This window comes from Ascaphus truei, chromosome 3 (assembly GCF_040206685.1).
Source record: "Ascaphus truei isolate aAscTru1 chromosome 3, aAscTru1.hap1, whole genome shotgun sequence".
Lineage (NCBI taxonomy): Eukaryota > Metazoa > Chordata > Amphibia > Anura > Ascaphidae > Ascaphus > Ascaphus truei.
The window spans coordinates 418,466,275-418,493,620 of record NC_134485.1 but is presented as its reverse complement, the minus strand read 5'-3'; the positions used below and the strand labels follow the sequence as shown (position 1 = coordinate 418,493,620).

At 46.9% G+C, this 27,346-nt stretch overlaps 1 protein-coding gene across 5 annotated transcripts in view; it reads right to left on the bottom strand.

Moving 5' to 3' along the window:
- RELT (RELT TNF receptor) overlaps positions 1–27,346 on the bottom strand; it is an 80,785-nt gene that overhangs the window by 47,358 nt on the left and 6,081 nt on the right. Inside the window, exons 1-2 of one of the 5 annotated variants that reach the window (XM_075592724.1) lie at positions 21,737–21,880; positions 8,643–8,709 (exon numbers count right to left, since the gene is read on the bottom strand). In XM_075592724.1, the coding sequence (XP_075448839.1) occupies positions 8,643–8,709; positions 21,737–21,759 (90 nt within the window). In that variant the 5' untranslated portion in view covers positions 21,760–21,880. Of the gene's footprint in view, positions 1–8,642; positions 8,710–14,212; positions 14,235–21,597; positions 21,679–21,736; positions 21,881–27,346 lie in introns of those variants that run through there. The other 4 variants (XM_075592729.1, XM_075592725.1, XM_075592728.1 and 1 more) reach the window with 4 other exon arrangements.

The window sequence follows — 27,346 nt, the reverse complement described above, 5'->3', positions numbered from 1 at the left end:
ACACACACCTCCGATGGGATACGTTCTGTGTATCACACACACACCTCCAATGGGATAGGAGCTGTGTATCACACACACACCTCCGATGGGATATGTGCTGTGTATCACACACACACCTCCGATGGGATAGGAGCTGTGGTGTTTTCACAAAGTTATGTAAAACATTATAAGCCTGAACCCATGCGGTAATAACTGGGTGTAAAGCAGGAGATCACGTACACCCCAGTATGCAAGTTTGTGGCGCTTATTCCCAACGCCCCAAAGCCGCCTCCCCGTGCTGAAGAACATTGTGACCCCGGTCGCAGGAATGGAGTTGAGCATCTCCCCAATATATTACAGAAAGGGCCTATGTTCACATATGTGCACGTATTGGGACAAGTCTTCACCGCGCTTCCCAAATGGTTATACCTGCCCCTAGTGAGCCACGTCTGGGCTGACAATCACTGCAATTAATGCCCGCTTCTGGCCATCTAATTAACAACGAAGACCAGGCACCTCCGCAAAATAATAACCACACACGCCGCCAGCTCACACAACCCCAAATAACAACAATGTGATGTGCCACATCCTGCTTTTAAACAAATATCCAAAATCACCCTCCTCCCCAATAATGACCGTGATCAGCGATTCTCAGCAGGGGGTTCGGGAGGTGCCTCCCACGAAGCATATTTGAAATAGTTCCTGGAGGAAGGATGCACACACACTGGTTTCTATGCCAGGTGCATAACCCAAACCAGCAGCAGCGCCTGCGCCTGTCCCTCCCGCAGGAGGTCACACGTGTTTGGAATACTTTGCGCATGCGCAGTGTTCACAGGTCGCTCACGGACCCTGCATTGTTCTAGCTGCCCGGCTCACACCTGCAAACAGACTCAAGGACACCGCTGTATCTCCCTGTCCTTCGCAGTAACCGTCCCCTGCTTGCGGGAGGCGGCTGTATCTCCCTGTCCTTCGCAGTAACCGTCCCCTGCTTGCGGGAGGCGGCTGTATCTCCCTGTCCTTCGCAGTAACCGTCCCCTGCATGCTGGGGGCGGCTGTATCTCCCTGTCCTTCGCAGTAACCGTCCCCTGCATGCGGGAGGCGGCTGCATCTCCCTGTCCTTCGCAGTAACCGTCCCCTGCATGCGGGAGGCGGCTGTATCTCCCTGTCCTTCGCAGTAACCGTCCCCTGCATGCGGGAGGCGGCTGTATCTCCCTGTCCTTCGCAGTAACCGTCCCCTGCATGCTGGGGGCGGCTGTATCTCCCTGTCCTTCGCAGTAACCGTCCCCTGCATGCGGGAGGCGGCTGTATCTCCCTGTCCTTCGCAGTAACCGTCCCCTGCATGCTGGGGGCGGCTGTATCTCCCTGTCCTTCGCAGTAACCGTCCCCTGCATGCGGGAGGCGGCTGTATCTCCCTGTCCTTCGCAGTAACCGTCCCCTGCATGCGGGAGGCGGCTGGCATGACAACGTCTTCCCGCAGCACACGATCTATCACTGGTGGCTTTGAAATGAGTCACATTTAGGTACAGTCCATTGATTTCTCCCATCTGCTGCCGAGTTTCAGCCTCCCAGGCCCTCTTCTACAGGCGGGCACTATAGGCAGGGCCTCTGCGCGGGAGCCTTTATATAAACACACACAGTAAGGTTTAACCGCCTCACTGCTGCTGCTCTGAATATACCTAATTAACCATTGCAGTGCCAGGGAGGTCTGCAACACAGCGCAATAAAAAGACGCTGCCAGAGGGAGGGATTACCGGTCACTGTGCCAGTCCCCTATATGGGTATAGCCTGTCACACACACACACACAGTGTGTGTGTGTGTGTGTGTGTGTGTGTGTGTGTGTGTGTGTGTGTGTGTGTGTGTGTATGAGTGTGTGTGTATGAGTGTGTGTGTATGAGTGTGTGTGTATGAGTGTGTGTGTGTGTGAGTGTGTGTGTGTGTGTGTGTGTGTGTGTGTGTGTGTGTGTGTGTGTATGTGTGTGTGTGTGTGTGTGTGTGTGTGTGTGTGTGTGTGTGTGTGTGTGTGTGTGTGTGTGTGTGTGTGCATACACATACAGCAAGCTGTATATTAGCTACTAATAAAGCAGATCACAGAGTTTCCTTGGGATTAATGGCAGTTATAACGCAGAACATCACAGAATAGCTCAGCATAACAAGGTGTGTGTGTCTGTGTGTGTCCCTTGTCTGTGTGTGTGTGTGTCTGTCTGTGTGTGTGTGTCTGTCTGTGTGTGTGTGTCTGTCTGTGTGTGAAACAGATGAACACCCTCAGCACTCCAAAAAGTAAATCAATTATTTTATTTGATCTCGACCAATTTTTAAAAACATACAAACAGTATTTTGCGGAGGACGTTCACCTGTTTCTGATGGATTATGGTGACACTCTATCGTCCTACGAGCGCCCGCAGCCCACACGATAAGTACCTTTTTATATTACAAGTAGTTGCACGGAGTGTCATTCATGTATCTCTGTGTGTGGGCCTCTTCATACCATACGTGGGGTCTGTGGTCGCCCTGCAGGGAACACGCTCGCACCCGTTTTGCGAAGTTAGGGGCACGTTCCTTCTGTTCTCCCTGTCGGACAGAATGGCCGGGAGAAGCCGCCCGTCCCTTTAAATGATGACCTTTCCTTTAATTCTGCGCTCGGTTCCTGTGTCAGCCTCACGCACGCTCCTCCTCTATACATCACCACTTGCCGGCTATTCACAGCTGTCACTGTCCCAGAGCAGTGACTCACAAGGAGAGACGACGGCTTATGGCAGGGATCCGCAACTCCAGTCCTCCCCCCCACCCCCAACCCGAAAACAGGTCAGGTTTTCAGGATAGGTGGCTCAATCTGCAGCACAGGTGGCTCCATCAGTCCCTGCTTCGACTGAGCCACTTGTGCTGAAGCAGGGATATCCTTAAACCTGACCTGTTGAGGGGGTCTTGAGGACAGGCGTTGAGTAGCCCTGGCTTTAACTCCTTCGCAGGTAGTGAAGCGTTGCTGGCCCCCCTGGTAGCGAAGGGGTTAAAGGTGCAACCACACCCATAATGCAACTGAACTCGTCAACTCTCTCAGTTATTATTTTATCCTCATTATCCCTCAATGGCAAAATCTGAGACTATAGCAATGTCCGTTTTAAGCATGGTCAGTGTATCGGGCAGACGCTCTGGCTGCTCTCCTCCCAGAATCCCCTGTGTGGTCGGTGACGTCAATGACCTTGAACCACTTATCAAAACTTCACCTGATTCCACCTGCCATGCTCTTTGCTATATATATATACATACACAAAGTTGAAGCACATATTCTTGCATCTATAAAGGGGGAGGGAATCCAGGAGAGAACATACACCGCATAAAAATCTGAATATATGGGGCATTCAAAAATGATTTCGAAAATACAGTATTAAAATATAGTATTAACCACTTGAGTGGCAAAGGGCCCTGACAGCCAAAGAGTTAATGGCAAAATGGGGGTTTATACGCATGATACTTTTTCGAACTCAGGTATGCAAGTTTCTGTGCACACACCATGTTATTTGCAGTATATAAACTGGTCTCTGTACTGTAGGGGCGGTGCATTCTCCTCTAGCTCTAGATACAGCTCATTCATTCTGTGCGGTCTTACTGGTTGCCCATCCCACTAACATACCGCACTCACAGTCATATCGGTATTTCGGTTAATGCAGCAATCTGCGGATCACATTATATGGGGAGGAAATCATTTGAACAGATGTCCCTTTTTAGCTGACCCACCTCCCCTCTCGATCCCAAGATATTAAAGCAGCATTCCCACCTATTTGGGGTACTGACTGCTACGGTATTTGAACCAGGGAGCCCTCTAGTGCCAAACCCCCTGGCACCCCCATTGTTTCCGAGGTATATAACGGTATAGTTGCTGGTGTTACTTCCTGGACATTTAAACAGTCGTCCAATAGGAAGCCACCCCCAATGACGTGGCAGCTCCCCATTGGCCCGCCAAAACCCACCAGATTTGGCAGGGATTTTGAATTCCCTAAAGGGAGGAGAATACCAGCAAATAAACCTGGAACCATGTCGCTAAGAAGAGTGCTTGTGCTCTGGAGAACGCTCCGTTCAAATGCTGTAAAAATCACAATTAAAAAAATACAACATCGGATAGGTAGTCCTTCTCACTTTAAGCTTTTTATTCTCGGGACAAAATTCCCACTGCGCCACCTAATACAGAGGGGCAATGCCATCGGGACAACCCTTTTTTTTTTGCCCCTCACATTATAGAGAAGAAAATACACCTAGATTGCCAATTTAAACCCATCCCATTATAGAGACCAGTTCCAGCGTGAGAGACCCCCCTTTATGTTTCGATTTTTCATAAATATTGGTGCAGCAACATTTCCCCGGGTTATTAAAAATGCCAGTCGTAATGGACGTCGGTAATGATAGCAGCAAGCGTCCGACTTTACTTCCGAAAAACAGCCCGCGCAACATTGCGCATAGAAACGTGAGCCCCGACAAGCCTTTACCCCAAAGAGCTTACACTCTGGTTTCTGAGATTTAGCGACTTGTCCAAGGCTCCAAGGAGCTGGTTCCGGGATTCCATCCAAACGGCTTCTCCCGCATCATAGACAGGGCACCCTCCGGCAGAAGAGCGAGCAACGCATCGCACTGCCAGGGTCCAGGTGATGGACACGGATGAATACCTGCAGCTGACTCACGATGGGCTGTGAGCTTAAAAACCAGTTGAGCGAGAACACGTGCCGCACTTGTTATTAAACACAACAGTAATTCTACCAGCTGGGTGGGGGGGGATTAGCTGCACTGAAAGTCCATTCACTTCGATCTCCGTGCAAATTAACCCCATTCGGTGCTATTATAGCGTGCAGTCTACCTCTACTGTTCTACTATAGCGTGCAGTCTACCTCTACTGTTCTACTATAGCGTGCAGTCTACCTCTACTGTTCTACTATAGCGTGCAGTCTACCTCTACTGTTCTACTATAGCGTGCAGTCTACCTCTACTGTTCTACTATAGCGTGCAGTCTACCTCTACTGTTCTACTATAGCGTGCAGTCTACTTCTACTGTTCTACTATAGCGTGCAGTCTACCTCTACTGTTCTACTATAGCGTGCAGTCTACCTCTACTGTTCTACTATAGCGTGCAGTCTACCTCTACTGTTCTACTATAGCGTGCAGTCTACCTCTACTGTTCTACTATAGCGTGCAGTCTACCTCTACTGTTCTACTATAGCGTGCAGTCTACCTCTACTGTTCTACTATAGCGTGCAGTCTACCTCTACTGTTCTACTATAGCGTGCAGTCTACCTCTACTGTTCTACTATAGCGTGCAGTCTACTTCTACTGTTCTACTATAGCGTGCAGTCTACCTCTACTGTTCTACTATAGCGTGCAGTCTACCTCTACTGTTCTACTATAGCGTGCAGTCTACCTCTACTGTTCTACTATAGCGTGCAGTCTACCTCTACTGTTCTACTATAGCGTGCAGTCTACCTCTACTGTTCTACTATAGCGTGCAGTCTACCTCTACTGTTCTACTATAGCGTGCAGTCTACCTCTACTGTTCTACTATAGCGTGCAGTCTACCTCTACTGTTCTACTATAGCGTGCAGTCTACCTCTACTGTTCTACTATAGCGTGCAGTCTAACTCTACTGTTCTACTATAGCGTGCAGTCTACCTCTACTGTTCTACTATAGCGTGCAGTCTACCTCTACTGTTCTACTATAGCGTGCAGTCTACCTCTACTGTTCTACTATAGCGTGCAGTCTACTTCTACTGTTCTACTATAGCGTGCAGTCTACTTCTACTGTTCTACTATAGCGTGCAGTCTACTTCTACTGTTCTACTATAGCGTGCAGTCTACTTCTACTGTTCTACTATAGCGTGCAGTCTACTTCTACTGTTCTACTATAGCGTGCAGTCTACCTCTACTGTTCTACTATAGCGTGCAGTCTACCTCTACTGTTCTACTATAGCGTGCAGTCTACTTCTACTGTTCTACTACAGCGTGCAGTCTACCTCTACTGTTCTACTATAGCGTGCAGTCTACCTTTACTGTTCTACTATAGCGTGCAGTCTACCTCTACTGTTCTACTATAGCGTGCAGTCTACCTCTACTGTTCTACTATAGCGTGCAGTCTACCTCTACTGTTCTACTATAGCGTGCAGTCTACCTCTACTGTTCTACTATAGCGTGCAGTCTACCTCTACTGTTCTACTATAGCGTGCAGTCTACCTCTACTGTTCTACTATAGCGTGCAGTCTACCTCTACTGTTCTACTATAGCATGCAGTCTACCTCTACTGTTCTACTATAGCGTGCAGTCTACTTCTACTGTTCTACTATAGCGTGCAGTCTACTTCTACTGTTCTACTATAGCGTGCAGTCTACTTCTACTGTTCTACTATAGCGTGCAGTCTACCTCTACTGTTCTACTATAGCGTGCAGTCTACTTCTACTATAGCGTGCAGTCTACTTCAACTGTTCTACTATAGCGTGCAGTCTACTTCTACTGTTCTACTATAGCGTGCAGTCTACCTCTACTGTTCTACTATAGCGTGCAGTCTACTTCTACTGTTCTACTATAGCATGCAGTCTACTTCTACTGTTCTACTATAGCGTGCAGTCTACTTCTACTGTTCTACTATAGCATGCAGTCTACTTCTACTGTTCTACTATAGCGTGCAGTCTACTTCTACTGTTCTACTATAGCGTGCAATCTACCTCTACTGTTCTACTATAGCGTGCATTCTACTTCTACTGTTCTACTATAGCGTCCAGTCTACTTCTACTGTTCTACTATAGCGTGCAGTCTACTTCTACTGTTCTACTATAGCGTGCAGTCTACTTCTACTGTTCTACTATAGCGTGCAGTCTACCTCTACTGTTCTACTATAGCGTGCAGTCTACTTCTACTGTTCTACTATAGCGTGCAGTCTACTTCTACTGTTCTACTATAGCGTGCAGTCTACTTCTACTGTTCTACTATAGCGTGCAGTCTACTTCTACTGTTCTACTATAGCGTGAGGTCTACTTCTACTGTTCTTCTATAGCGTGCAGTCTACTTTATCTACTAAACAAAGGAACAATATGGTATATATTGGTTTTTATTATACTACAATGGAATAATAATGCTCATTGGTTTGTAACGATAAACACTTCGAATGTCTTTAAGAAACTGTAAAAACAAATCTTCTGCATCCTTTCCTAGCACTTTCCAGAAAATGTGATCAAGGTGTGTCTGAAATAGCTCATTAGGAACGCCTTTCATTTTCTTCAAAATGCGTATTTTTGGCATCCAACCACGACCTTTCAATCCCTTGCGTGTTTGCTCCCGACACCAGATCCACGTCATTTTCTTGATGGTTCACCGTAAAATGCCTGTAACCGATGGCATTTAAATTTCCATATGCAGGCCACTCGTGGAAATGAATCACTGAACCAATTTAGCATTCCCCCTGAATAATTGGTATCAGACAGTCCAATGATATGCACAGTCAACCGACTATAGGAATTCAAATGAGGGTTAAACTGACAGAATGCACGTGAGGGTTAAACTGACAGAAGTGGACCACAGATCACCGGTAGACTGCACGCTATAGTAGCGAAGGCACAGTAGACCACAGATCACCGGTAGACTGCACGCTATAGTAGCGAATGCACGGTAGACCACAGATCACCGGTAGACAGCACGCTATAGTAGCGAATGCACGGTAGACCACAGATCACCGGTAGACTGCACGCTATAGTAGCGAATGCACGGTAGACCACAGATCACCGGTAGACTGCACGCTATAGTAGCGAATGCACGGTAGACCACAGATCACCGGTAGACTGCACGCTATAGTAGCGAATGCACGGTAGACCACAGATCACCGGTAGACTGCACGCTATAATAGCACCCCCTATTCGCTGCCAAGGTTTGCAATTAAATGCAGGAAAATGACGGACGGACCCTGCCGCTGAATAATTCCCTTTAGTTTACGCAGGAACTAGGCCGTATTCTACCATGTCTCCACGTCACTTCTGAGTCACCGCCTTGCGGAGATGGGTCTGAAACACAGTGCCATCTGCATTGTCAGAATGGCAGTGTGTACCTCCTTCCTTTTGTGTCCCAGTATAATACATATCTACAGATCCAAATGTATAGGAATCACAGCGGCACTCTCTGGAACCCTGCGTTTAAATCAGCAATCCGGCCTAATTGTTTTTTCCCTTCTTCTAAGCCCTTTTTAATTGTTTTTTTTTTATTACAGCATTGGCATCGCGTTATTTTTAGTTCCGTGTTCCTCCCCTAATTCCCGAGATATTTACCGGATTTAAAATCTCCCCTCGGGAGAAAACAAGATGGCTGCCAAATCTCAGACCAATGGGAAGCCGGTGCAGCTTCCTATTGGATGTCCGTTTAAATCCCCCATGTGCAAACCAGGAAGTAATACTAATAACTTCTCCCAGCATCTCGGGAACCCCGATCTGAAAATCCCATCATGTGAAAAACCGGGGGAGCATTCAAGAGGAAACTGCTGGTATTCATAGACCGGTCTGGCGGCTTTTAGATGTGAACGTGTAACCGTCTGTTCCAAAGCATCAGGGACAACACATTACAGAAGCAGAACAATGATAAAGGCCAGTAAATTATAAGAGCTGTAGGTGATGTGCAGTAACGTGTGGATTTGATGACCAGTACTCACAGTTAATAAGCAGGTCAGTAGCACACTGCAGTGGTTCCCCTTCATGTCACAAGCGTGTGATCTTCTCCTGAATATACAGAGACAAAATATAAAAACACATTAGAAGCAGAAACATGCTTAATATTCCCTGATCGCTATGCCCATTTTGCTTTAGGTCGGGAGCGGCCAACACCAGTCCTCAAGGGCCCCCAACAGGTCAGGTTTTCAGGATATCCCTGCTTCAGCAGATGGCTCAGTCCACCACTTGTGCTGAAGCAGGGATATCCTGAAAACCCGACCCGTTGGCGGCCCGTGGGGACTGGGAGTCGGGCTCCCCCCTGCTTTAGGTACACGGCTTCTTTTATTTTCGCTGGGAACACAAGTGAGGGATTTAAGGCAACGGAGTTTCATTTCAGGCTGTAATGTTCAGCTGGTCCAGCCACGTCTTCACGCAAACCTGGTGCGGTTGGAAATGACCTGCAGTGCACGCCGAAATCAGAGAGGAACAGGGAGATCAACGTAACACACGCACATTACACGCTGAAAACAACACCGTCCTCAGCAAGGACCTTTAGTACCACCTCTGCTGGAAGGCTGATACATGCATCTACGACGTTTTCAGTGAACTACCTCAAACTTCCCAACATTGGTGTAGCAATGCACTTTTTTTTATATGAAAAGTCTACCACAAATGTGGCTTAACATCTATTTTACCCATTTTCCCCTCGCACGAGTGCATCTTCCATGCAACTTGAAAATGTTTACTTTGTTTCAGCCTGGCTCTAGTAAGAAAGATTTCCCCTCTGCTTTGGGAGATACTTTTGGCTCGCCTCCTGCTTGCCGCTATGCCAAAGTTGGCAACGGACCAATAATTGGGGAAACGGAATTTAGGAACGGATTAATTAAACACAGGTGACATGGACTAAGTTGGCAGGAGTGATCGACAGGAAGCGGCGACAGCCATTTTGGAAAAGGGCACGGACCAAATTCTTACTAAAAAGGTTTCTTTTGAACCCAGGCTGGGGTTCAAGCCGTACTAAAGTCATTGTCAGCATCTCCTCTCCTGTTGCCCTTCAGGAGGTAGCTGCTCATATTGAAGGCTTTTCACCCCACGCCCATGCATGTTATATGACAGTGTTTATAGAAACTGAATAAGCTGCAACATAAACACTCTCCCCTTCTCCTCCTCCCCTCTCCTCACTGAATCTGACACGCCAGTCACGCTTGGTAATGATGAATACAGCCTATTAAATTGGTGTCTCAGAGCAGAGATATTTAAGGTTCAATACTCTATATTCTATTTTTAAATTATATATGGGAAGGCTTTCATCTTCTAGTCCAATGATATATATTATTAATAATAATACATTAACATTGAGAAATATTACGTTTACAATCTTAAAATAGTACGTTAACAATCTGCAACAAGCCAAACTTAATGCAATTATCTTCCTTTGAGCGCCCCACGGTATAGCTGCCACGTCATGGGGTGTAGCTACTATGTCATGGGGTGTGGCAGTCTTGGGGCCACGTGACGGGGTGTGGCAATCCTGGGGCCACGTCACGGGGTGTGGCAATCCTGGGGCCACGTCACGGGGTGTGGCAGTCCTAAGGTCATGTCACGGGCTTTCAGCATGTTTCCCAGGGTGAGGAGACCGCGTTCTGTACTATGGACAGCGCTGAACGCGATCTAGCACGCAGGAGACTTCTCTTCCGTGAACACACAGACCCTGCAAGCTCCAACCCCAGAACCCACCCCAATATATATATATTTGTTTCAAAAGGCGTGCTACTGAGCCAAATGTATACAACAAATGACAACGATACCCAAGTGTTAGGACCTGCATAGTGGTCATGCCATGACGTGGCTGCAGGCTTATAACGCTTTGGCCAAAGGGTTTAACTAAATGACCCTTACTCATGAGAATACTAACATGGAAGTATTTAACTATGTATTTTGGCCACATTGTGTCACATTGGATGTAGCATTGGGTATTTTTATCTTTTGTTGACTTCTCTTCTGTTCCTATAATCTGCTGCAGTCCCAGCTCCTCTGGCACTCAAAAGGTTAAACAGATGTAATCTGCACGGCGAACCTTTCATTTATTTTTTGCATTTTATTTGCGGTTCCCCCTTTGTTTTTAATGTAACGCTGCGTTCAGGAGATAGAAGAGTTTGACACATTACAAGTCCAGGAGGTGAAAATGTAACCTTTAGCCTGCACTGGGCTCTGGGGAGAGCTCCATTTTAACCTCCCGGACACTTAATGCAGTATATCTCATGAATGGAGCATCAGATTAAAAAAAAATAAAACCACAGTGTTGGAAAAGGGCATGACGAGATCTCCTAACCCCTTCAGTGCCTTAATGACATACCCTGAACATCGTGAGGGCCGGCTTCTCACAGGCTATGTCACATAGAGTCATGCTATAAATCAGCGGTGCGCAAACTGGGGGGCGCAAGATTATTCAGGGTGGGTGCAGGCGTTTGCAGGGGTCTCGCACTCTTCCCCCAAGGCAGTTAAATTCATGCCGGGGGATCACGAGGCCTCTGCAACTTTACTTACCTTCTCTTTGGCGACACATTGCCATGGCAACGTGGCGTCAAATGACTCCGCCGGGTCATGTGACGTCACGTTGGCATGGCAACGTGACGTCACGTGACCCCGCGGCGTCATTTTAAGCCGGGAGCCGAAGAGAAGGTAAGAGAGGGGGGGCGCGAGCAGGGAGGGAAGCGGGGGAGGGGGGCGCGAGTAGAAAAGATTGTGCACCACTGCTATAAATGATAATTTTTTGGGGTCTATCCATCAGAGCGGTGATCAAATCGGAGGTGGAACCCCCCCCTCACTTCTGTTCACGTTACAGGGGGCCTGCCCACTACCACGTGAGAAGTGGTCACGTGGTTGCGATTTTGACACCAAGTGTTAAAGTAAACAAATAAAATGTGGGGAAAAAAATAACGCCGATCGGCACGGACTGACCCCCAAACCCCCTCCCACAAACACTATTAGGGTAATCACTGTACAATGATGTGGTTTTACCAAGTCTGCTCCGGGCCTCTGGCCCCACTGGCATAAAAAGGGTTAACAGCACAGGCTATTTTTCGAGCTTGCGCCGAGACAAGGTTACCCGCGGTTTATCGGTTATGTTGACAAGCGTTCGAACGCGGCGGATTTCATAGGGAAGGAGGACGGATTAAAAACCAGACACACACTTTATTATTTCTAAGGAGACATTACACCCGGCAACACACACCGCAGCCCTGCATTTAGCACTGATTGCCAGCGCGTTTCTCTAATACTCCGTAGAGGGGCCGTACCCGACGCAGACAGCCCATACTCCCCATGCCCAGCCTGGCTGATCTCCCAGCCATCTCTCAGCGAAAGTTGTATTTCGCTTTGCGGGCGACCAGGCCATTGATTGGTTCAGGGGCTGTCACATGAGACGACAGGCCCTGAAAAAATCTAATATTCCCGGCTGCAAAAAATACACGTCGCCCAGCGCTTACTATAAGCGCACGTGGCGGCGACAATGCATTTGTTTTCGGCACTATAAGCGCGCCCTCACACGGCTTCCTACAAGGTCACCCACCACCAGCCACACAGATAGAGGTGTTCTGAGTTCCGCTCGGAAGCTCTGAGAGACAGCAGCTTCAGGATGGGGCGAGCTAAAATAAGCAGCTCGCTGCGACCCGGCAGCTATAATTAGACTCTCTCGTCGTGCCTCCGATTTCTGCTGCATCATGACGTGAAGGAGAGAGCGTCTGGGCAGAGACTTCCACCCAGTGAGTCACCTGGGCACCTGAAACCCAGGGACTCGCCATTCCCCGCCGAGTCTGCACTCTGCCTGCGGCAACTCGGCTATACGGGAAATGACAGCCTCTTGCAATCAAGGGCCTGGTGTCATCGCCGGAAGTTTTAACTCCAACAGGAATAGGAGGTGGAAGTGTTTAGGCTGTGAATGAGATCGCTGCAGTTGAAAGAAAAATGAATACATTGGCGCTGTATTTATAACCGGCCAAAAGCATCTGTCCTTTAGGCTGCGTCCACGCTGGCGCTGAGCGCGCTCATGCTTGGAGAGCGCTCCAAGCATGAGCGCCGGGTGTCCTGCATTTACACGCGCGCAGGGGGTGGTTTAATAATAATAGCATGTTCTTGTAGAGCGCTGCTAGTTTACAGAGACATTTTGCAGGCACAGGTCCCTGCCCCGTAGAGCTTACAATCTATGTTGTTGGTGCCTGAGGCACAGGGAGATAAAGTGACTTGCCCAAGGTGACAAGGAGCAGACTCTGGGAATTGAACCAGGCCTGCAGCAATCTCTGTGTCAGTCAGTGTCTTTACTCACTGAGCCACTCCTTCTTTGAGGAGGAATTGCGGGTAGTTGAGTGCGTGGGAAAGTTACCTACTGCACCGACACACTTTATTCGAGCAAATACCCGGTATGTACCTGGCAGATAACTGGAATGCGCCACTCCTCACCTCTGACAAGCCCCGTTGCATTTGCCTTCCCAGCCTGGGTTCATGCCTGGCTGACGGGCGGCTGATCTGTTAAATGATAATGATTAGGATTTAATAGGCTGCAATGCTTCGCGTGTCTACCAGATGGCATAAATTCATGAATTGTAATGCAGTATATATATATGTACTGTGCAGTATTGCAGCCAGCGGGAATAAAATGCTTCAATCCCTGCCTGGAAAATAACCCAATGCACTCGGGCAGAAAACAGTCACAAACCTCAATACACCCGGGTATACCCGAATTCGTGGGACTAGCCGAGCTCGAATAAAGTGTGTCGCCAGTGTAAGCGCCGAGCGCACTCACAGCATGAGCGGGGACGTACATGTATATCTATATATGTAAGTAAGCGCCGCCTGCTCAGCGCTAGCGGGGACGCAGCCTTATACACCATGTACAAATCAACTGCATCTTTAAATGTACGACTTTGCCCCTCTTCTTCCTCATTTCTAAAAGATCTTTATATTTTTAGATTGCAAGCTCCTTGGAGCAGGCCAGTGGTCCAAGTGTGTTGGAATGGAGAGTAACATTACTTTGATACTGCTACATACACCGTTCCACGTTTATTTATTTTTGAAGACACAGGGATTTTCTGATTAGATCACATTAATACTCTATTATGGAAAAGCCTGACACAGGCGGAGGGTAATAATAATTGTACGAACTTTGATTAAGCTGCAGTACCACTACTTTTTAAAGCTACTTGAGCCATGCATTTCTTTACCTGTTTGTGTTAACCTGGAGGTCCCTATTAGCGTACACTGTATGTTCTGAGGTCAGCGCGCTGGCGGTCACTGACGTACAGCGCACGCCTGCATTATTGCCCATTTTCTAGGGGAGATTGCTTCACAGAAGCCATGAACGAATGAGGAAGACCCTGACTTGATTACCGCTTCTTCCAGTTGCAATAATCTAGCCTCCTTCAAACCCCTGCTGTAAAAAGTCCCAACGGGAAAGGAGAATATAAATAAATAAATTGTTGAGCATGTGAACAGAAACGCTCAGTCCAACAACTCAAGAAATGAGGAGCTGACATTTTCATTAAATACTGTACACACCCAGGTGGTATATATTTACCTGTATGGACTACCTGTGATAAGACACAAGCCTGTGCAGGTTATGAAAACTCCCGGACAGAAAACTTCCCACAGGGAGTGATGTCATAGTTCCTGCTCTAATAATAGGGATCCGAGGAGAGTGGTTTATCAGCACCAAAAAGTAATAATAACTGGTTCTCCAGTGAGCAAGCCAGCGGGAAATCCTGCCCCAGCAGCGAGATCCTGGAAGTCTTGGATTGCAGTACAATGCCAGGTACAGCGGCTGTTTCCTGATGACTCACGATGCTGCAGAGACCTGCAGAAAATGCAAATCCTGACAGCGACTTCTCCCAGACAAATGCTGTGCCTCTAAGTCAGGGCTGCTCAAATCCAGTCCTCAACGCGCCCCCCCACCCACCCCCGCCTCCAACAGGACAGGTTTTCAGGATATCCCAGCTTCAGCACAGGTGGCTCAATCAGAGGCTCAGTCAAAGACGGAGCCTCTGATTGCGCCAACAGGGCTGAAGCTGGGATATCCTGAAAACCTGACCTGTTGAGGGGGGGGGGGGGGGGCTTGAGGACTGGAGATGAGCCCTGCTCTAGTTATACCCTTGACCACACGCGTTAAGACTATAATGCAGACTGTTCAGTACTTGTCTTCCCATCTTTGTGTGTTACTGTGTACCCTGTTCTCCTTTCCACCCCACCCACACCAGTAATGTCTCCCCCCTTTCCCCCTCGCTCTACTGAGCGCAGCAGTGCAGGGAGCAGTGCAGGGAGCAGTGCAGGGAGAGCCAAACCCAATCCATTCAAAGATAAAACACAACATATTTTATTGCAAGTATTTCAATACTCGTCTAGAGCAGGGCTGGGCTACCTCCAGTCCTCAAGGGCCAACAACAGGTCAGGTTTTCAGGATATCCCTGCTTCAGCACAGGTGGCTAAATCAGTGGGATTGTCCTTAAAACCTGACCTGGTGGTGGCCCTTGAGGACTAGAGCTGGCTACCCCTGCACTAGAGAGAACCACTGACTAACTATCCTGTCTGTATCACACACACACACACACACACACTTTCACCATTATCACCCAGCACACAGCACTTCCACTGCAGCAAGGGATTATGGGAAATGACATGCAAATGAGCACACAGTGCCACCTTTTGCTTCAAAACCATTTAACATGGTTGCTACATTTCACAGCTTTGAGCACAGCCAGGGTTAAGATGCATAGCCAGTAAACCCACCCACAGACAGCTGTTTCAACCTTAATGGGTCTCCTCAGTGTGGGGTTGATTATACTGGCTTTGCAAAATGAAGCAGGGATGGGTTTCACCACACATAGTAAAGTTATGGTGAGTAAAAAAAGTGACAAAAACCCTTCACAGTAAAGCATAGCTTAGGGGACCATGTAAAATGGTTTTGAAGCAAAAGGTGGCACTGTGCGCTCATTTGCATGTCATTTCCCAGAATCCCTTGCTGCAGTGGAAGTTCTGTGTGCTGGGTGATAATGGTGAAAGGCAGGGTTGCAGACCTGTCTAAGACATGCAAATGAGCATACAGTAATATTTCCATTCTCTCTCTCTCTACATACTGTATATGTATGTGTAAATGTGTATATATATATACATAACATATATATATATAGACATATGTATGTCTATATATATATATATATATACACACACAGAGGAGAGGAGAACTCTCGAAAGCTTGTCCTATGACATAAATTGTTAGTCCAATAAAAAAGGTATCACCTAATACTGAAGAACTCATTTATTCTGCACTATCGCAACTGGACTAACACGGCTATTTTCTGCTTTATATATACACATGTATATATATATATTTACACATATATACATCTGTATATATGTGTGTGTATATATATATATATATATATATATATATATATATATATATATATATATATACATACATACACACACACATATACACACACACACGTATTGTATGTCTTTATTTATATAGCGCCAAAAGTGTACTCAGTGCTTCACAAAGAATACAGTACAGGGAATTATAATAATACAATAAGTGCAGCAAAATCAGACAATAGGAAAGGAAATCACTGCCCTGAAGAGCTTACAATCTAACACACATATATATATATATATATATCCTACTAAATTATTGTGTTATCCCTCTTGGTTCAGATGTGCAGAAATAACTTCAAAAGTGATGACCTTTCTCTATTAGTTCAAGCTTTTAAGAGCTTTTAAAAACCAACATGCTACATTATAAAGCAATGCAGAACCGTCTCTTACCGTGCCGTATAATTTGACACCCTCCCTTGATTATGGCTTCAGATTAAATACATGTTTTATTGCCAAGCGTCTTCCTTGTGTGAAGGTAGGGAGTTGGAGAATGGGTGTTGGCACAACAACTAGTTCCGAATACACAACACAAACTGTGCGACCTCAATTCGTTCTTCAGGCCAAAGAGTTCATTTAATGTCAACTTAGGGCGACAAAGGGTAGATAGGACGAAACCTTTCACTGGATCAGTATTCCCCACTTCATTGTTATCAATGGCTTTATTACAAACATGTTTTCTTAGGCTGTGATACATTTTAAGGGAACATAACAGTTCTTTACAGTTTAAAATATTCAGAGATCTTGAAATCTCACAGATCTCGACTTCATCTGTACACTTTGAGGACACATGAAGGACAGACCCGTGAGCTTTTGCGAGGTCTGTACACAATTTCATATATGAAGAACTCATGTTGGTGCATTTAAAAGTATCACAACCTCCCCGTACGAGGGCATCAGAGGAGGCGATGTGGGCTCTATACAGTATTCTAAATTCCCGGGATGGGCAAGCAAAACGATGACATGACACTGTGGGAAAGGGAGATTGGGGGCAGAGATCTCCGAGGGGGACTGGCCCGATATGTGCGAGGCGGAGGCTCGTGCATCTTTGTGGAACACAGCTATAACATCCTCATGAGGTGGTACCCGACTCCGGCTAGATTATCACACATTTACACAGGAGCGAGTGCACAACGCTAGAGGGGTGCGGTCACAAAGGCTCGCTTGTCCATACTGTTTGGTCATGTCCATTGATAATGCCCTTCAGGGTCACAATTCGAGAACAGATCAAACGAGTGGTGGGGGGTTGATGTTTCCCAGTGATACCGTGATAATAATTCCCGGGAAACCGGTCTCAGATGTTCCCCCGAAAAACAAACAAACGGATTGATCACCTGCTGACAGCCGCACCTTGTGCCACCGCACTGCAGTGGAAGCAGACCACGCCGCCCCCATTCCAGGTCCACACAGACAACGTGAGATTGGTACTGGAGATGGAGAAGCTGATGGCAACCTTAAACACCTCTATGCCTACGTTTTTCAAATACGGCTTCCACGGATAAAGGCTTTTCCGGAAGACTAGCCCTCAATACAATAACTAGCGGACTAGGGGTGAGTTGAGAACTGGTTAATCTGGAGTGGGGTTCTATTATCCCAACTATATGGTTGTTGGGTTTCTGGCGCGTGTCGTGGAGGTCCGAGGCTAAAGTCTGGGGCTCTTATATTCACTGTATGTTTTATTTTTCTCTTTGTGCATAATGTAAAAGTTCAACACTTTTCGTGTTACTTTCCCCCCATCCCCCCTTTTAAGTTCTGTATCCTTTTCCGCACTTTATTTTGATAAAAATGATAAAAAATAATAATAATAATAATAATAATAATAATAATAAATATATATATATATATATATATATATATATATATATATATATATATATATATATATATATCGAACACATTTTTTTTATTATCACAACCTACAACAAAACCCAAACTTCATTGGGATCAAAAATGGCTATAACTGTATAAAAATGCAAAAATAAGATACCTAGTTTTGTATGTGACAACCTACAGGTGTATTATCAAAGACGTCCACTCTGGTCTTTTTGTTTGGGGGGGTCAAATTTTGTTAGATTACCTGAAACGTGGGGGTCTCTGAGTCGGTCTGTGGTGTCCCCACCTCTGGGGAACCCCGTTCCCGAGAATGCCGGTGGACTTAATATGGCCTACAGGGTCTGCATTGCAATGTCGGCCAGAAGAAAGCCACAATATCCTTAGGAAATTACTCTGCTACTTTCTATTGGAGACCCTACAATATCCTTAGGATTGGAGACCCTACAATATCCTTAGGATTGGAGACCCTACAATATCCTTCGGATTGGAGACCCTACAATATCCTTAGGATTGGAGACCCTACAATATCCTTAGGATTGGGGACCCTACAATATCCTTAGGATTGGAGACCCTACAATATCCTTAGGATTGGGGACCCTACAATATCATTAGGATTGGAGACCCTACAATATCCTTAGGATTGGAGACCCTACAATATCCTTAGGATTGGAGACCCTACAATCATTTGGTTGTTTTTTTTGTGGTGTCAAACACGGCACATAAACACAAATATATATCTCGAGATCTGGGCGCTCCCTGCGAACTTGTAGGGACCGCGTGTCAGCGACCTGACCTGTTCAGGTACATTTAACAAAAATATTAAATAAATAAGGAAGGGTTATTAATTAACGGCTTCAAGGAAGAGTTATTTATTAAATGTTTTACCGGGAAGTAACACATTGAGAGCTACCTCTCGTTTTCCAGTATGTCTTGGGAACAGAGTTATCAGAAAGGCGGTGTTTTCATACCTAACACAAGAAACACTTTGTGTCCCAACAAACACAAAAGGAAATCATTTGCATCCAACTGTTCTAATCCTTTCCCTGAAGCGTTCACCTGAGTGTTAACTATTTCAGGCCCGCCTACGCTATGTCATCGTCGGACAACACACATACCAAGCAGATCTTCCTTCTTTATCACTCAGGGGCTCAACTCCAGTCCGCAAATCCCCCCAACCGGTCAGATTTTCAGGCTATCCAGGCTTCAGCACAGGTGGCTTAATCTATCCCTGCTTCAGCACAGGTGGCTCAATCAGTGGCTCAGTCGATTGAGCCACCTGCGTTGAAGCAGGGATATCCTTAAAACCTGACCTGTTGGAGGGGAGGGTCTTGAGGACTGAAGTTGAGCGCCACTGCTGTAAAGTATTAGGCTCAGTCCATGCTGCCGCAGACCGCGTGACGCGATCCCATTGCCTTAAGGCATCGATCGCGCCCTTAGACCACACGCGCGACAGCAGGAGGTGGCGCGCGTTGCACGAGGAATCAGTTGAAACGGATTTCTCGGCGTGACGGGCAGGTCACTTGAGCGGTTCACCCAATGGGGGCGAACCAGCTCCGTGACGTCACCGACACGCCCCTAGACACCCCCAACGGCACATCTAGCATGTCCGAAAAACGCACCCGCTTCAGCGAAAGCTGTATGGACTTAGCCTTAGTTTCCGCCATCCTCGGTCGTCGTAACAGGTCCTTAATTCCAGGACATCTGTGCTCCAGATGTCCAGACCTACATACACCTTCGCGTACGTGCCACACAATATATATGCAGTCACGCCGAGCAGAGCAGGGACTTCATAGGCAGCAGCTAAAAGTTGCAAAGGAGGCAGCATTGCTGCTATAAACTGCGCATCCCCCATCAGTACTGTGCCGTGTTCTCACTCCCGTGTGCCTGTCTCTGCGTGACTGACCTCTAGTCAAAGTCTCCGTCCCCCGGTCTGCTTACACCAAGCGGTTCATGTAATAATGCTTCCGCTCCGCTTACCCTACCGAATATATCTTTTATAACCATTGTACCTCTGACAGTGCGACAGGAGATCTTTAGAGCAGTTAAAATGGGATATTTTTAGGACGCACCTGGTGTTTTCATGGTTTAAGAAGGGGTTACCTGGCTGAGTGCTTCCACTTTATTGCACCTTTGGCTGCCACGTGGCCCTGCGCTCCCAACTGTTTTCTCCTTGGAAGAATGGAACCCAAGACCCTTACCGTGGTGGTTATATGTGGTTTCTTTGGTGTACATGCTCACATTAAACAACCAGTGTGAATATATTCTTCTTTACTTATGCGGCAGGCATATGCTTATAAGGGGTCCATGTCAAAATGGATTTGAAGCAGAAGGTGACACGGTGTGTTCATTTGCATGTCATTTCCCAGAATCCCTTGCTGCAGTGGAAGCACTGTATGTTAGAGGATAATGGGGAAAAACAGGTGTGCAGACCTGTCTGAGACATGCGAATGTGCTCACCAGATCTTTTCTGCTTCACTGTAACTTATCTGCTGAGGCCTAGGGCAGTGAAGAGAGGTGAGGGGGAGGGGAGGGGGGTGTAAGAGGTGAGGTGAGTGCAGGGGAATGTAAGAGGGTTGGGGAGGAGAGAGAGGGGGCAAGGGAAGAGAGGGAGGAGTGTAAGCGGTGAGGGAGAGGAGTGTAAGAGGTCAGGAGAGAGGAGGGGAATGTAAGAGGGGTGGGACGAGTGTAAGAGGGGGAAAGGGAAGGGAAGAGAGAGGAGGGGAATGTAAGAGGGGGGAAGGGAAGAGAGAGGAGGGGAATGTAAGAGGGGGGAAGGGAAGAGAGAGGGGGGAGTGTAAGAGGGGTCGAGGGATGGGGGAGAGAGGGTTTGGGTTTCCCAGAATTTCACAATATAATTCTCGGTTTCCTTAACCAAAAAAAAGTTGAAACCCCCAGTGCAGTGTATAGAATGTCAATATAATACTGTATCTTCAATGCTATCAGCGTGCATAGCCACACCGCTTACTGGTTAATGCTGTAACCTGCCCCAAAACATGGACAGCTGGCAACTCGTGATGTAACCATTCTGCATTGTTTGGGATACAACAGAGCTCAGTGTTGGCTCACTGAATAATACAGACGGTTGTGAGCTCACTGCACCTACGTATGCAGAACTACAAGCGATCGGGTTTCCTGTTCCAAACCATGCTGGGATAGGAGACTCGCTGCAAACCGGCACAGTCCTCAAATAGCCTATAGATTCATATATTATTATCGTTTCATTGTAAAGCACCAACATATTCCGCATGTGCGGTACAATGGGGGTATGCATCTTATATAAACAGAATGACCTACAAATAAGGACAAACAGGCTCAGATACAAAGAGGTAACGGGGGCCAAGCTCGCGAGAGCTTACAGTGTGCAGGGAATGAGGGGGCGATGTTGAAACTTAAGTGGCTGCACATTGTGGGACGGAGTATGGTCCAGTGGCCCAGCTGGTCTCATTAAGGTGGGGGGCGTGCAGTTTCTATACATTACACGCAATAATATATAAAGAGAGCTTGTCATAGGCCAATATTTCCTTAACTGTAATGCACTTTTTGGCCAATTATCTTGAAAAAGCCTTTTAAAAGGCACCCCCTCCTAGGACCAACCTATACTAATGGCAGTGACATGTTTAAGGGCTTACATCTTGGTGATCGATGCCCTTTTTCACCAAAACTTGACACACAAGCATTTTTCATATGTTTTGTTGCTCGGACCTCATCATAAACTGCAAAACCGCTGTGTCTTTAGTGTCTTCACTTTACTGCAAATCCAATATATCTCCCTACGCGTTTCTCCCCCATGTAGATGTGGTATTGGGGGTTGGGGAGGAGAGTGTCCGGCCATCGTCATTACCTCACCCGCCCGTGCCGGCACATTGGAGGGGCTCGCTCGGACAACGAAAAAGCTGCGTTGTTGATCTGCTTACACGTTCCAGCCGGCAGAACACGCGGCCTTCTTCTTGTACCATCCGATTGACAATAAGCGCGCGGGCAGCAGACACACCCATCCTTATCTCTCTCTCACAGTAATGCTTCAAAGCAGCAGAAGCACGAGACCTACGTAGATGAACACGCGTGTGCGTGTCCAGGGGATGTTTTCCCTGTTCGGCTAGACAACAGATGTAGATTACAGAGGCTGTGTTGCATGTTAACCCTTCGGCTGCCAAAAGGTTAAAGGGTAAAATTACAGTTATTCCATCCCTTTTAGATGCACAAATTGCATTTCATTTTCCTGTTTAGAAATGTGAAACCATTTTTTTTGGGGTGGGATCATTAAAAATGGCTACTGCTGGATCTCTCCAAAAATAACTTTGTAACTCAGACTTTAATGGAATAGCAACTTCCAAATTGCAGGGAATCCAAATCGAAACATATATTGGAGTTGTAATGCTGCTCTCAAAGTGGTACATTACAATTAGGCTGCGTCCAGGGTCAGCGCTTATGCGCTGACCCGTGCAGAGGCGTGCGGAGGCTCAGGGAAAGCGGGTGCTTTCCCTGGCCTTAGACAGCGCGCCGTCCGGGGGCGTGTCGGGGGCGGGCCAGTGACGTCACGGAGCTGGTTCGCCCTCATTGGGCGAACCACTCACGTGACCGGCCCTGCGCTCCGGCGAGCGCTGAAATTTAAAATTCAGCTAAGACCTGCGCTTCCGCGCGCTTGCAGAAGCGTAGGCGAGCCCCTACTAAAGCCGCTCTAATTGCGACTGTAGGGGCTCAGTGCTGAGCGGAAGCGCGCCTCCGGCAGCAAGCAACAACCATGGACGAGGCCTTACGCAGCAACGCTTGGAACTAAATACAGAAAGGCCCAGTGCTACATCTAATATGACCTATTATATTAGTTTAATAGTTATCTGGTTATCTAATAATAATAATAATAATAATAATAATAATAGTAGCATGTTCTTGTATAGCGCTGCTAGTTTTACGTAGTGCTTTACAGAGACATTTTGCAGACACAGGTCCCTGCCCCGTGGAGCTTACAATCTATATTTTTGGTGCCTGAGGCACAGGGAGATAAAGTGAGCCGACACAGGGATCTTCTCATTTATCTGGTCATCTAGTTCAATTCTTTGGCCAAAGTATTTTAAGCCTGCAGCCACGTCACGGTGTGGCCCATCTGCGGGTCCTATCACTTCCCGGAAAAGGCTCTGATAACCTCTCTGATGCAGGGACAGCGGTCTGTAATCCCCCGGTCTGTAATACACCGGTCATTCACAAGTGCTTAGTAAGAACTGCACGTAAGAAAGTGGGATGAGTGAGCTTAGAAACAGGGAAGAGGGGTCACTCACCTCCATGTTGTTTTCCCAGAAGCCTCGAAGAGTTTAACTCATGATGTAAAATATCTTGTCCTCTGAGCATGTCCTTCATTCACTTTTTAATGTTAAAAAACAAGATTTATATATATTTTTTAAATCTCTAGCTTCTGAAACACTATTCCCTGGTAACTCTTTATACAGATAACCAGACATTAAAATAGTTATAGTGGGTTGATATACAGATATTTATACACAAACCCTACCCTGTCCCACTCTCCCTCATGTCTCCTTGCTGTCTGGGCCTTTTGCATTTCAATAGAGAAAAGCCTTTTAGGTTTACTGTTAATTTTCACACCAGGCCTCCTGTTTCTCCCTTATCTTATTTCCCACTTCCTCTCAACACCCATTGCAACCAGATATCCCTCTCACATACACTGCATGTTATATTGTGCTTCTCTATTTCTGCCATACAGTAGGGCCCCGCTTCTTGGCGATCCGCCAATACGGCGGTACCGGGAAAGGGGGCCGCCATGTCTGCGCATGCGCAGAACGGGGGCTGCCGAGGTCGCGCATGCGCAGAACGGGGGGACCGCAGACTTGCGATAGACGCCAAAAATTGCCCGCGATTTTCGCTTTGCGGCGGGGGGGCCATGGAACGAAACCCGCCGTATTAGTGGGGCGCTACTGTACCCGATGAAGGACCCCGAGAGGTTCGAAAGCGTGTAACATTTCAACGGCTTGATGGTGCAATAAAAAGGTATCGTACCCCCTCCTCCCTCTCCCCCCTTTATACTGATGTTACCATGGTAACATTTAGACTGCACTGGGCAATGGGGAGAGCTCCATTTTAACCTCCCGGACACTGAATACGTCAAACGCTTAGGCCTCTTGAACGGAGCATCAGATTTTACAAGTAAAAAACAGTGTTGGAAAGGGCAAGAAAACCAAATCTCTTAAAATTGGTATAAAAGCAACAACAACAACAACAAGGTGATCACCACGGAAACCTACAGGAGGTCTACGACATACTTTTCATTGCTATAGAAAAAAATAATACCACTCTACACCAAATGTACAAACACGTTTGTTCTAAGCCGGGGGTTTTCAACTCCTGTCCTCAAGACCCCCAAAACAGGTCAGGCTTTCATGATATCCCTGCTTCAGCACAGGTGGCCCTTGACTGAGCCTCTGATAGGGCCACCTGTGCTGAAGCAGGGATATCCTGAAAACCTGACCTGTTGGGGGGGTGGGGGGGGCTTGAGGACTGGCTTTGAGCCTCCCCCATTTACTTACTAACCCCCTCCTGGTTCAAATGAAAACGCCAATAATTACGGCATCGGAACAATGAGAAAGAGAAACAGGTTCGCCTAAGAAACCATTGTAAGGTCTCTGCTGGGTACGGAACAGCCCTGCAGGGACTCGTACATATATACTAATGTGATGGCAACATTGCAGCGCGTGGAATGTGAGGTCATTCCGGCCACAAGTCCACGGAAGAGTAGCCCAGTGGGAAACTCCCCCCCCCGGGCATTGTCCAGCTCCGGCTCATTACTGCGCGGATCACATTTCACCGGGCGATTCATCTCTTAGATCTGGCCTCCTCCAGCAGGAAAGCGCCAGCACTTTTTTTTGTTTGTTTTTGGAGTAATACTTTATTTTTAAAAGAATTGCTAGGATTCCTGTGGACGAGGCTGAGGATGAAATGCCGGTTCCGCCATCAAGTCATCAGGTCAAAGATCATTTCCAGCGCTCTCCAAAAAAAAAAAGAGGGGGTAGCAGTGAAGAACGATGGTCTTACCCAATGACAAGAGGGCTGGCTGGGGCACAGGACAACGCAGAGAACATCCCAACATCAACCAAGCAAAGCATTGTGGGTGACGCCTGAACTGAAAGCGACAATCCAGAGTATTTTTTTAGACTATGGGTGGTCAACGTTGTTTTTTTTTTTTAGGCGCGCAGATAAATGAGAACACATTTTTAGGTGGGGTACTCTCCTACTGCCTCCCCACACTCAACTAAATAACGCCAAAAGTAAAACAAGGATAATAAAAAGATTAAAATATTAACACCAGAAGAAAGTAAATCGAGAAGAGATGAAAAAAAATAAAAACTTGAAATTGGAATAAAATGAAAAGAATCTGAATGTAAGATGTCTCCGTGTGATGGCGTTTTCCGTTAACGGTCTCAAGATCGCGATCGATGTTTGAGGTTGATAACAGACGCAGAGAGACATGAGCCCAGAGGAGCGTCTGTCACTACAGATCTGTCCTTATTTTTAACAAAGTTCACTGCCGAAAACGTCTGCTCACAGAAAACAAATACCGGGAATAACGTTCCATTTAATTGATTTATTTTTTTTAATGCTTTTAAAGAAGTTATTAAAATGGTGTTCATTTTCAAAATGTATGTTAATATTCATAAATGTCCCCATCTCATGTTGTTACATTTGCGGGTTTCGTATTGTTCCCTAAATCAATTTCTCGTTTTTGTTCCTTCGTCAGGCCGGGCCATTCCAAATGCCATCGCGGGCCACAGGTTGACCAACTCCAGTCCTCAAGGGCCACCAACAGGTCAGGTTTTAAGGATATCCCTGCTTCAGTCAAAGACTGAGCCACCTGTGCTGAAGCAGGGATATCCTTAAAACCTGAACTGCTGGTGGCCATTGAGGACTGGAGCTGGCCACTCCTAGACCTGATGTCTTACACTAATAGTCAGTGTGTAGACATGGCGTGCGGATATGGGACGGGTTTGATTTAATCTGAATGCTCCACGTTTGTTGAACAAGACGGTGATCTCCGGCTTTGCGCAGAAACCCCAGCCTTCACCTCCCTCATCTTTATGAACTTTTGAGAAGGACTCGGCTATAAGCAGAGGAACAAAAACTATTCAAAAGGCAACAAATATAAAAGTGTTTTGTGCTTCATTTCCGAACAAAAGCAGTAAAGGTTTTTGCTTTAAGTATGGTTACGTTTAAGGAAGACAGATTGTGAAATTCGTTACAAAATGTTTGTTTTTTTTGATCTGCTACAAGGGATAAACACCTTCAACCAGTATACCACTTCCTAGACGCACGGTTAGCCAAGGACTTCTTGCTTTGAGCGTGCCGGTGGAACGAGGCTTATAATATAAATGACCAGCAGCACTCAAAAATGAAAATGAATTACTCGATATAGTAAATGTAAAAATGATTAAATCACGTAAAGAGAGAGCAGCGCAGCAATATTCCCACACACAATTCAGACGGGGTGTCTATATCTCTCATAGACTTCTCAACTGTTATTTGCAAATAAGATTATTTTTGCATTTGCTATATTGAGTGATTCATTATCTTTTTGGAGTGCTGCGGGCCATATTGTATATTGAATTATCTCTATGAGAATTAGGGGCGTTGCTACCACCCCACGGGCCCCGTGTAGGGACTCCCTTGGGAGATTAGAACTTTTTGGAGGAATTGTTTTGTGCTGTGTGATCTCATATTTAATTAGAATAGAACAACTTCCTGTAACGTAGACTGGATAAGCCTGTGTAAGGCTGCGCTTATAGTGCCGGCGACAGCGACGTCGCGGCAAAACAAATGTATTGACGCCGGCGCGTGCGCTTATAGTAGTAGCGACGCAACGGCGCGGTGACTATCGCTGGAAGTCACTTCAATTTGATTTTCCAGCGACCGCAGCGTGAGGTCAGCATCGCTGTCGCTGTCACTATAAGCGCGGCCTACGGCTTCTTCCAAAGCACTGACCCCCGACAGGCAGGAAGCAAGTATGCCCAAGAAGAATATTACTTGCAGATAACGCAACTCCTGAGTGCTCTACTGCACACATAAACAGAGGCCATTTTATCCCTAATCTGCGAATATAGTAGGCGCGCACATCGCTCGAGCGATCCCCGAGGTCCGAGGCGATGGGGAGGTGTGGCGGACGCGTCACAAGGCTGGTTCGCCCTCATTGGCTGAACCGCTCGTGTGACGCGGCCGTCACTCTGCCTCGCTCGCGTGGCCGCTCTGCATCCCTCGCGCACACTATGGCTGGGAGGGTTTCACACTACGCGATGCACAGTAGCCAGAAGTGTTTCACACTAAACGATGCACAGTAGCCGGGAGCGTTTCACGTTACGCGATGCACAGTAGCCTGGAGGGTTTCACACTACGCGATGCACAGCAGCCGGAAGTACGCAGATAACGAGCTCGCTGCTACGTATGAATGAACACGGCA